At 38.4% G+C, this 12,227-nt stretch overlaps 2 protein-coding genes across 2 annotated transcripts in view; both read right to left on the bottom strand.

Annotated features, from left to right (window-relative positions):
* Window positions 1-5,045, bottom strand: part of LOC103267234 (caspase-12-like) — a 14,800-nt gene extending 9,755 nt beyond the window's left edge. Inside the window, exons 1-4 of the mRNA XM_008064835.2 lie at window positions 5,039-5,045; window positions 3,840-4,109; window positions 2,093-2,158; window positions 1,844-1,921 (exon numbers count right to left, since the gene is read on the bottom strand). Of these exons, the coding sequence (XP_008063026.2) occupies window positions 1,844-1,921; window positions 2,093-2,158; window positions 3,840-4,109; window positions 5,039-5,045 (421 nt within the window). The remainder of the gene's footprint in view (window positions 1-1,843; window positions 1,922-2,092; window positions 2,159-3,839; window positions 4,110-5,038) is intronic.
* A 2,917-nt stretch (window positions 5,046-7,962) lies between these two features.
* Window positions 7,963-12,227, bottom strand: part of LOC103267244 (caspase-4-like) — a 25,809-nt gene continuing 21,544 nt past the window's right edge. The window contains exons 8-10 of the mRNA XM_021715938.1: window positions 11,272-11,381; window positions 9,751-9,854; window positions 7,963-8,093 (exon numbers count right to left, since the gene is read on the bottom strand). Coding sequence (XP_021571613.1) covers window positions 9,756-9,854; window positions 11,272-11,381 — 209 coding nt within the window. The 3' untranslated portion in view covers window positions 7,963-8,093; window positions 9,751-9,755. The remainder of the gene's footprint in view (window positions 8,094-9,750; window positions 9,855-11,271; window positions 11,382-12,227) is intronic.

The raw sequence follows: 12,227 nt of genomic DNA, 5'->3' as shown, positions 1-12,227 counted from the left end.
AGGTCTCGAACCCACGGGCTCAGGCAATCCACTCACCTCAGCCTCCCAGAGGCGCGGGATGACAGGCTGAGTCACCGAGCCCGGCTCCAGTTTGACTTTTCAACAGCTGCTTTTACACTCTCCCTACATCCCTACTCTCCATTCAGATGAACTAAACCCTCTTATACATCAAGACCAATATTTCAGCCGGGCTCGGTGGCTCAGCCTGTCATCCCGCGCCTTTGGGAGGCTGAGGTGAGTGGATTGCCTGAGCCGCGGGTTCGAGACCCGCCTGGGCAGGCGAGACCTCATCTCTACAATAAATCAAAAATCAGCTGGGCATGGTAGCACATGCCTGTAATTCCGGCTACTCGGAAGGCTGAGGAGGAAGGATCGCCAGAGCCCAGCAGGTCGAGGCTGCGGTGGCCAAGAGCGGCCACTGCACTCCAGTCTGGGTGACCGAGTGAGACTCCAACTCAAAAAAAAAAAAAAAAAAAGACCAATATTTCTCTCAAGGTCCTTGTTGCTGTTTCCCCTCTCTAGGAAATGCTTTGGATTTAGAAACCACCTTCCCTATAGCTCCCTTCTCATAGTTCACGTATGTGCTGAAATACTACCTCAGTGGAGAGTTCATGACTAATCACCCAGCTTGCCACCTTTTCTTGCCATCCCTCGCCCACCACACACGACCCTTCATTCTGTAGCCTAATCCTCTTTCCTCTTATACGTTCTCTGAAACTAGACTATTCATTTTTACATGTTTAGTATATATCTGCCCTTGCTACACGTGAAACTCTATGAGAGCAGAATCTTGCTTCCTGCTACACAAGCGATGTGAGAACAGCATACTCTACTAGATTTTCAAGTAACACATTCTGAACAATATAGCCATGAAAAATAAATCACAAGGTCTTCATTTCTTTCTAAGCTCGTTCAGAACTTTTAAAAATGTGGTACTCAGAAGACAACACTGTGACTACTCCCCTTTCTAGACACTAGAAATATATGTTTTTCTTAACCATTTTCTTTTGTGAGGTGGGTAGTTTCTTGTATATTCATAGTTTTATGCATTCTTCTAGATGTCATTAATCTCATTTTAAAATATGAGTTTCAGCCGGGCTCGGTGGCTCAGCCTGTAATCCCGCACCTTTGGGAGGCGGAGGTGAGTGGATTGCCTGAGCCTGCAGGTTCGAGACCCGCCCGGGCAGCGAGACCTCATCTCTACAATAAATCAAAACATCAGCTGAAGCGTGGTAGCTCATGCCTGTAATTCCGGCTACTCGGAAGGCAGAGGCGAGGCGGAAGGATCGCCGGAGCCCAGCAGGTCGAGGCTGCGGTGGCCGGGAGCGGCCACTGCACTGTAGTCTGGGCGACAGAGTGAGACTCCAACTCAAAAAAAAAAAAAAAATGGGTTTCAGGAAGGTGGGAATATTTATACCAAAGCACATGTCAATGGCATTGATGGGCTCAGTATACTATGTAATTTTTTCAGCCTTTATTCCAGTCCTGTTTTTACTACTATATGGGGTCTTTTAAAATCTGACTTAGCTCAAATAATGTTCATGAAAAGACATACCTATCAGTGTTAGAACTGATACTTGGGCCAATTGAACATTCAGCTCAGTGTCTTCATCTCTGCTTTCATTTCTGGATCCTGAGGAGAATTGAAGAGTAGAGTTGTAAGAGCTATTTTTGTCTTTGAGGAAATCTGTTACAGACAGAAGTCAGAGATAAGCCCTGTTGTATGAAGCTCAAGACAGTGGTCATTCTTGTTCCTTCATAATATAGGACCCCCTGTAGGGTTGCTTTCACTCCAAATGATGTTTAAGGCTCCTGAGGACGACTTGGTGGAGTGTCAATTTACCTGTTGGAGAGACAGCCACTGCCTGAGCTGATCCAGCTTCTTCTTTATCACTGCTTTCTTCATCCTCTTCTTCAGATTCTGTGGTGGAATAAACAAAAGGTTAAGGATCAGTGTTCTATCCTGAAGGTCATTTTCACAGATAAAAACTGACTAAGAACATAGGTTTCCAAGGCCTTTACTGGGATACCTTCTCACAACAACAGAGGTCTAAGAGTTTTCATTTGGGATCTGGGGGTTGGTGGTAGTTACCTGTTGAAGAGGAAGATGATGCAGAATTTTTCTCAGATTCATTATCCTCACTTTCAGAAAGAAGTTCTGGAATAATATGAAAAACTGATTTGTTAGCAGAACTGTGTTTCTAGTACCTACATACCTCAAACTCTTTCCCCTGCACTGATAAGTAAGAGACCACGCGAGTATGGGGCTACTCTATGAAGCATGGGAGTTTGGCCCATTCTCTAAGCTTCAAGTTTGTTTTAGAGGACTATATCCTTCTGCCAAGCACACAAGGAGGCAGAGTTTCCACAAAACAAAGAAAAGCTCATTTTCTTGCTGCTTACGTAATTCAAAGGATAATTTTTTAAAATCTTTAATCAAGATTTTTCTGCAAAAGCACTTTTCATTCCGAGGAAAGAAAGTACACCTATGTATAAAAGTTAGTCTTTCTATAACAAAAATAATCCCAGGGGATGTTTTAATAATTGGAAATTGACTTATTTATAGATGAAAGCCTAGAGTAGGAGACAGTAAACTATGGTCAGCAGGTTGAACTCAGTCCATTTTTATACACAAAATGTTATTGGGACACATGAACTCTCACTGTGTACTTATTGTCTGTTGCTGCTTTCATGCCACAATAGAAGATTTGAGTCATGACAGAGACCATACGAGGGAGACCCCAAAAAACCCAGTTATATATTTTGGAGGGTGGGATCCTTGTAGTACAGGCTTCCCCTGCTAGTTAATTGTTCTAGGAGTCCATTATTTTTTATCTGGAAGTTTTGAGAACGTTGCCTCATGACTTGCCAAAGAAACATCCTGAGTTGTTGCCCCAAGGAACATTTGTTTGTTTGTTTCTCCATATGAAAAAATGTCCTCAAAGGAAAATATGTTTCCAATGTGAAAGGCGTAAAACAAAAAAAGGCAGAAGCACTAAAAGACATCAAAATCTACAAGTTCAAAAACTGGAAAAAGCAGTGGAAAAAGCATTTTGATAGATGTATTACATCAAAGGGAGAGTACTTTGAAGGTGACTAAAGTTTAAACTTGTAAAAATACCTATCCCTTTTTTTTTTTTTTTTAGTAAATAAATTCTGGATTTTTGAGTCCCCCCACGTATGATGAACAAAGCTTAAAATATTTACTATCTCACAAAGAATGTGTGCCAATCCGTGCTCCAGAGAGAAAGAAACATCTGCAACCCACTAACCCTAAAATTTCCTGTGCCTTCCTTTAACAGAAATCTTGATTTCCAGACATTTCTTTTCTGGGGCTAAGCCACAGCTAAGCAGAAGATTCTAAATGTTTTCCTATGGGAATAACTCTAGAGTCCACATTGTGCAACCAGAGCCCAGACTAGCTGAAAGCTTCCCTGAATTTAATAAGGCACCAATAACAAATATTTACCAAAAATCTATTATATGTTATATATCATATCTATGCATTTGGAATATATTCATGAACAAAGCAGAGAAAGATTCTTTCCTCATAGCTTACATCTCAGCAGAGGGGGATATATTAACATAATAAATAAATGAATCAATGGAGTGATTGGGGGTGATCATTGCTAAAGGAAAAATACACTACTGTGTAATAGTAATTGGAATAGACCAGGATATCAAATGATATCAAATGAATAGACAGCCAAAAAATGAAGGCCCTAGAGATGGGAAGAGTTTATTCTGTACTTGGAAAAAGGAAAAATAAAGAAGACAGAAACTGCATAAGGATAGTAGAGAAAAAATGAGTTACTATCCCTTTGACCCACAATACTCACTTAAACTCAGCTGGTTTTTGTAACTGAAGAGGTGGTTCATAAGTATTTTTCCTGCTATTTGAGTTTTCTCAGTGATATTCTCTAACAGATTTTCAGCGTTGTTCACAACGCAGCTCACGCCTTCCCCTAAACTGCGCAAGTTGTCTCTATTTAACACGTTACTTTCCGTCAAGTCATCCAAAACATCATTGACAATGTTCTTGGCAATTGACTTCACCATCTTGATTTGATCTTCTTTAGATGATTTCTTATCTGTGAGAATGATGGAATCTTAGATATGAATAGAACCTTACATATACCATTCTAGGGTTGTGGTTCTCACATTTTAATGTGCATAAGCATCACCCGGAAAGCTTGATAAGCAGCACTTCCTGCATCTCAGGCCCCGAAGTTCTGATTTGGTAGGTCAGAATGGAGTTCGTGAATTTTCATTTCTTGCAATCTCTCAGGTGATGCCAAAGTCTCTCTCCCAGAACCACATTTACTTAGAGTAACTCCTATCTTGTTCAGCCTTTTATCTCCCATTTATTTCATAGATAGAGAAATAGGTTCAGAGAAGTGAAATGATTTCACTAAGGAACTTAGGATAGATAACTCAATCTAGTCTTTGTATCACCCATGAACTTTTCACTTCCTGTCATGTTTCTCAGTAACTAGTTTAAAAAATCAATATATTTAACACGCGCAGCAGTAAAACATAAATATATTCACCTGTAAAATAATACCATTTTTGTTTATATTTTCAGGGCTGGCAGAGAAACTTGATATACTGAGACCTAGAGCACAAATCATGGTGGATTCATTAGCTGCTCTAAACTAAAAGTCATACAGACGGGATAAATATGGAGGAAATGCAAATTACTCTGTTCAACTACATGGTTTCTCACTCTCATATTAGAACACTTACAAAGTTAATGTGAATTTCAGGTCAGTATGAGTCAAAAGAAACATCTAAGATGGCAGGAAATGTTTAAGAATGTAAGTCCAGATCTTTGATATTTTTCTCCCATTTGAGAAGCTGTTATATAACTAAAATACTTTGTTGGCATATTCAATGCTGTGTCCCCAAGCTCCCATTTCTCCCTCTGTCTCCAGAGCAAGATAAATGTGTCTTATAAGAACTTCCCCCATGCCTCTTATTTTTCCCTTTGAAATGAAACTCCCTTAAAGTAAAGCCATGAGAAACAGAAGCCACTCACCAGCCATGACTGCTCCCCGGCTCCCTGGGCAGAAAAAGATATGAAAGTGAAAGCAGATCTGATAGCCTGACGTTTCTCTTAGTGGATCAGTGTGTCGATGCAGCCCAAAATGGAAAACCCCACCTTCTCAAAGTCTCTCCTTTTTTTTTTTTTTTTGCCAAATTTGAATGAGACTCGAGTTGGAACATGTAACTTACTTCCTCTGGAAAGCAGGAAGCAAAACATGTGTTTTGTTTTGATAGAGTAAAGTTATCACAATGAAATCATGGGTCATTCACACACAGACACAAGTCTCTGCAGTCTGTCTTCTGGTGTATTTTTAGCACTGCTAATACATCAGATGAAACCCTTATTTGTCTCTGTGCCGTGACCAGCCAAGGAGTGGCAGAGAGTCCTCATTTCAATGGTGCCTGCTCCACTCCAGAAGTGTGAATTTGAAGGTGAGGGGAGAGTGACTGACTGAGGACTGCCGAATAGTGATATGCCTACCACTAGTTTGTAAATCCAGATAAGTGTTCTATTTTCTTGTCTCTCTTCAGATCTGTTCATTTGTCCACTGGAGTATTGTATATCCATGATACTCATGTGTGTATCTTTGTTAAATGCATGAGGGACTCTTTTACTTCAATTATTTTTAAGTAGATAAATGTTTGCCACTGACATTGCACAATAGAAAAGTTTACAAAATGGAAAAGAATCATCGAGATTCTTTAATTCACATAACAAGACAACCACAATTATATATTTAGCTTGTATCTTTGTAAATGTTTTTCCCTACGCTTCCATAAAACACTTAACACAATACTGATTTTATCAATGGCCATAATCATTGGTCTCTTTATATCTTTACCTGTTGCCTCAACTCTGAACTGGCCTTGTGACTTGGCTTTGGCCAACACTAGGCAACAGAAGGAGCTTTTGCAGTGCTCATCCCTTACAAAGCCTCATGCCCTTCTGCCTCTTGGACACCTGAACCTCTGTGAAGATAACCCTGAGCTAGATTGTTAGCGGGTAAGTGACATTGCATGGAAGAGACTTCTAACCAAATTCATTCTAGCCAGATGCTTTCTGAACATATGAGAGATCTCAGCCTTGAGAGTAGCAATGCCTACTCTACCCACAGGTAATCTCAGACATGTGGATTATCCAAGCAGAAAGAGGAGGAATCACCTAGCTAATTGGTCACTAAGTGAACAGGAGTAAATGCTTATTGTGTGAAGCTGTTGAGTTTTTTTTTCATACTCAGCAAAAGATAACTGACAGAAACATATTTGCCCATACATTTTTCCTTGTAGTGCTAGCATTATATTATCAAAATTAACTTTGTTTTTTCAATCACACAATATATGGTAGATAATTTAAAAAGTCAGCACATTAAGGACTGTCGGATATTTGTAAGGCTACATACTATTAAAACTGTTGATACAACATAATTTTAAATTGTTTTGTGCCATCAATGCATTCATGAGGCAGTTAGACAAATAGTACAGAAATGCATGTAATAAAAACCATACTCTCTAGTAGAACCTCTCCGACTTCAGACCTGCATAATAGATGTAATTGTCCTAAATTATTTTTCTTTTGTTTTATTTGGAGGGTTCTTTGGAATTCTCAGCAATGGCTCTTTTATCTATGTCCTAATATATAGAATAAAAATATGTCATTGACTACCTCATATAAAATATGAAATGAAGCTTACACTGCCACACCTCTATCCTGTTGTTCCTAATTTTTGATAATGATGTAATTTTCAATTCTTTTCTGGATTAATTTTGAAATAATAAATGATATACTTAGCCCTCGTTTTGTCTTTTATCAGCATTGCTTAGGAACTTAAATTTCACTATGTAATTTGATTATTGTTGCATTCATACAATTTTCTCCATCATTTCTCATCTTCAATCATACCATTATATTTTTCAACTTTTTTTTCTGTGAGTAAAATGTTCATAACACACAATTGGCCATTATAACCATTTGTCAGTGTACATCCAATGGGATTAAATAATTCATAATATTGAGAAACAGTCACCCCATTCATTTCCAGAATTCTCTTTATCTTGTAAGTCTGAACTCTATAGGCATTAAATAACTCCATAATTCCTCCTCCCCAGCTTTTGGTAACCACCATTTTGCTTTTTGTCTCTATGAATCTGACACTCTAGGTATCTCATATAAGTGAAATTACACAGCATCGGTTTTTGTGTGACTGACTTATTTCACCTAGTATAGTGTTCACAAAATTCATTCATCTTGTAGCATAATCAGAGTTTCCTTCAACTTTAAGACTAAATAATATTTCATTTTATATATAACACATTTTGCTCATCCATTCATCAGTTGATTGATACTTGGGAGGTTTCCATATTTTAGATACTCGGAACTATGTTGGTATGAACATGAGTGTACACATATATCTTTGAGACACTGTTTTCAATTATTTTAGGTACATACACAGAAGTGGAACTTCAGGATTATATGGTAATTCAACTTTTAGTTTTTTGAAAAACTACCATGCTGTTTTTCATGGCTGCTATACTATTTTACACTCCCACCAAGAATAGTGCACAGAGGTCTAATAATTCCACATCCTTGCCAAAATGCGTTATTTTTGGTTTTTGTTTGTTCTGATAGTAGCTATTCTAATGTATATGAGGAGGTATCTCATTGTGTTTTGAGTTTTAATTTTTAGAAAACAGGATTTATTGAGAGGACAGAAAAGCTCCCACAGTGGGAGGGGACCCGAAGGGGTTGCCTTCATTGTGATTTTAAGAAGCATCTTTTATCCTACTGTTGGAGGTAAATCATAACCTGTTCTCTCCACTCAGCAACATTTAGATGTTATATGAGCCATAAATCTAGAAAACCTAGGTAGCGTGAACTTCACGTACATTCACCGAACATTTGAATTGAAATTATATTCTTTATTAGAGCTTCTAAAAAGACACAGTTTTTTTTGGTCTTCATTTTTATTGAAATACAAATATGCATGCCGTTTGGATGAAGGTGCTCTTTGAAGTTGATAAAGAAGGGCTGGGCTGCCTGCGGGATCCTGCTGGAGAGAGAGAGAAGAGAAGGTCAAGATGGTTATCCCTTCCTGCATTCATCCCAGCCCTCATCATGATTCTTCTTCCATCCTCTTCCATGCGCCATTTCCCTTGACGTCCATCTGTGATCTCTGTAGTCTATTCATGAGTACTCACGGTGATATCTGTCAAACTAAATTAGGTCAGTTCTCTTGATGGGCTTCCTATCCTAGGAGAAATATTTTAAAGGTTTACCATGTGATCCCCAAGGGCCCCAAGACTAGGCTTCTCTCACCATTTCTCTGAAATTATCTCTGCCATTTTCCCCACTCTCATGCTCTTTCTGTTACGTTGTATCATTGCAGTTCTTTAAACACCTGAAGTGCATTTCTGCCCCAGGCGATTTGCACTTGCTGTGTTCTGTGCTGGGATGCTTTTTCTGCCTGAGGACCACACGACTCACTCCCCCATTCTGCCGATTTTTGCTCTTATTTCTTCGTTTCAAAGAAGCATTTTCTTAGTAATGTATCCACAGCATTACAGCACCTATAACTTTCTGCTTACCCTTATTCTCATTTATTTTTTCTTCTTACTTATCATTCTCTAACCTGTGATACATTTACCTGTTTATATATTCAGAGTCAGTCTCTGCTAACTAGAATATAAGCATTATGAGAATAAAGAATCCACTGACTTTGTTCACTGGTATATTCCAAGCATCTAGAACAGAACCTGGTACATGGTAAATGTTGATAAATATCAGTCAGACCAACAATTCAATGTCCAAATGTGGTCCTTTTCGACAAATCAGGCAGTGAAGTTGTTCTGCTGAAATATCTACGCAATTTGCAATCAGGCTGTCCGAAACCAAGAGTGAATGCTGGTGTGGGTACGTATTTGAAGTATTTAGATAAACTTTACTATAAAATATAATTCTAATTACATTCCCAATAGGTACATTAACAAGAGGCTTATAGTATGGTGTTATGTAAAGTAGTTATTAGTGAGGAAAATAATTTTATGTCTAAACTCATACTCATATTCTATTATATTTTGACCATTTTTTAAAAAGTTTTAATATGAGAGCTTGAAGGAGTTTCTAAGCAGTAATTGTAGGCCTGAAAGCAGACTGAACTGTGATCTACACCTTGAGAAGAGTCTGGGAACTAAAGCCTGCAGCAACACAAACATTTATAGTCTGGGGTGTATTTGATACTGCCTGGTGATGGTAGCTGAATGTCAGCAATGTGATATCTACTGTGATATCTGCACCTGAGCATCAAAGTCCTGTCTTCCTCATAGTCAGATTCTTGTTTTACTGTTTCCTTTTGTTCAGGGCCTAATGCAATGTTTGTACCTCAGTGTGTATGAAGGTGGGGGAGGCATAGAGAGAAAATATGAGAGATAAGCTAATATAAGTAATAATGAAATCATAGTACATTTCCATTTAATAATTGCTACATCCTGCCTTGGTTTTCTTTATTCCTTGATTGATTGATTGATTGGTTGGTTGTAGTGATGAAGGGATTCAAATGCATATAAATAGAATAAAAAATAGCAATTAATCACTTGGCTAGTCAACAGAGATCACTAATTTGACAATATAGGTAGTCAGCAGTGTATTCACTGGGTCCCATCGCCAATATTACGCTCCCACTTTTTTCACACATCAAAAACAATACTTACTGTTTTTAGATACCAGGAAAGAGGTAGAAACATTTTGTCATGGACATTCGTTCAATGGTGGGCATCTGGATTATATCACGTGGTTTATCAAATGAAAGCTGGACCTAAAGAGAAAAATAGTCTCTAAATGAGATATGGCTCTTTAAAACACTCAGAACACATTTTGCACCATGAGTCATGAGACAATAGAAATGAAAGGTGCTTCTGAGGTTGATGGGACCAACCAAGACCATGGATACTATAACTCCCTGAGACAGTTACTACACTACCTCTTAGAACTGGCACCCTTGCAAAACTGTACTTGCTACCTTAAAATAAACACCTCATGCCTAATTCAAGACATTTCAATCTTCATTTCTTCTCTTTTCCGTTTCTGATCTACATATCTGACAATCAATTGTTTCTTGGGATCTGTTCATGAGAATTGGATATAGAGGATTTCCTGGCTTCAACCCTCACCAAGACTGACTCTTCAGTTTATGAACACTTAAATCCCAAGATCTTGTTTTAAAACCTGAACACTGAACATATTTCACATCCTCATCACCATGCTGAGTTCTGTAGTCTTCTGCATGGATTTTTAGGAAACATCCTTCTAACCTTAAATCCGGTATTTCTAGTCTTTCTAGGAATAACCTTGAAGTACAATGGCTAATTTCTACGGATTCTAAATTTTAGACACTCTTTTCTCTGTTCTTATTCCACTCTCCTTTTCTCTAAAAATATGGGATAGGGTTTATTCATTCTTTCATGCATCTATTTATTCAGTGAGTGTCAATGAAGCTGTGTTATGTGCCAGGCATGTTGAGGTGTTGAGCAAATCCCTGTGTTCACAAAGCTTGCATTTTAGTGAGTAAGTCAGGTGAAAAGCATACATGTAAATAAAATATGTGCTGAGTGGGCGATGCTAAGAGCTATGGAGAAAAATAAATGGGGAAGAATCAGAAATAAAAAGTGACCCAAATTGGAGAATGAGTAGCAAGTCTTCCCTTCTCCACCATTCCATTCAAAGAACATCTTTTTTATTATTTTCCATATGACTTTGTTTATCCTATCACAAATTGCAAACACACTTGTTTGTTGACCTACACTGTTAGTATCCATTTCTCCCATAAAAGTATGAGCTGTAGGTAGGCTTATGTCATGCATACCTTATATACCCTTCTGTCATTGGGATAGAACACATTTCATGGTAGGGTACCCAACTGGACTCATTTAATACATGATGTATTGAAAATTCCTTCAAAACTTTTTCCATTCCCTGAATTTTAATAACGTATAGCCCAGAACATACAAGTTTCCTGATGATATGATTTTGTTTTACATTGACCTCCCGCTGTGATATATTGACATTTTATTTTCTAAACTAGATTTTAAATGCTAGAGTGATAGAATCCAGGTACCACTCTACTTCTGTTTGCCTGACAAAGACTGTCATTATCAACTGAAAAGTAAATCATGATAAATTCTTCCTGGAAAAAAAAAAGAAAGAATTACTGAAAGAGGAAAGAGAAATCTTACCCTCTGAAATAATTCAACTATATGACAGCACCAAGAATATTTCCGGAAGCATGTTATGAGCTCTGTGATGAAGATGGAGCCCTCTTCGGTGTCTCTCCAGGACACGTTGTCTAAGACAATAGAGAATGGTGTGCCTTGGGTTATGGCCTTCACTATTTGTTCCATTTACATTTTTTGGTAGTTGGACTTTTTCAAAAAGAAAAGTATAGCTTGGAAATTATCACAAAAAACTTAGGGGAAGCATTTATGACCCAACATTTACTCATTTTTCACAAAGTGGAAACAGAAAAGCTGGCAAAACTTGAACTAAAGGAGCAGCTTGTCAGAATTGTGAGATTGCATGGTGATTGTATTTTGATGCTTGCGGCTCACTTTCTACTACATGTCTCATGTTTATTCACTTGACTATAAATAGGGGTATGAGAAATAACTGTAATTACCCTATTTTACAGAGGAAAGAATAGAAGTTCAGAAGGATTAAGGAACTTACCCATGTTTACACAATAAGTAAGCAACAAAAAATGGCCACCTGATTCCAAGATGTTGTTTACAGGTTACACCATATTTTCACAATAAAATAAGCAAAATGGATGGAGAGATCCAAAGCTGGAGTTATAGAACACAGATTGGTTCTAGAAATCTACTGTACAACATGGTGCCAATAGTTAACAATAATGTATTATATACTTAAAAATTTGTTGCCGGGCTCGGTGGCTCAGCCTGTCATCCCGCGCCTTTGGGAGGCTGAGGTGAGTGGATTGCCTGAGCCCGCGGGTTTGAGACCCGCTTGGGCAGCGAGACCTCATCTCTACAATAAATCAAAAAATCAGCCGGGCATGGTAGCGCATGCCTGTAATTCCGGCTACTCAGAAGGCTGAGGCGGAAGGATCGCCGGAGCCCAGCAGGTCGAGGCTGCAGTGGCCAGGAGCGGCCACTGCACTCCAGACTGGGAGAAC

Source organism: Carlito syrichta, unplaced genomic scaffold (assembly GCF_000164805.1).
Source record: "Carlito syrichta isolate Samal-C Ts95f unplaced genomic scaffold, Tarsius_syrichta-2.0.1 Scaffold308079, whole genome shotgun sequence".
Lineage (NCBI taxonomy): Eukaryota > Metazoa > Chordata > Mammalia > Primates > Tarsiidae > Carlito > Carlito syrichta.
This window is presented reverse-complemented; position numbering and strand designations above follow the sequence as displayed.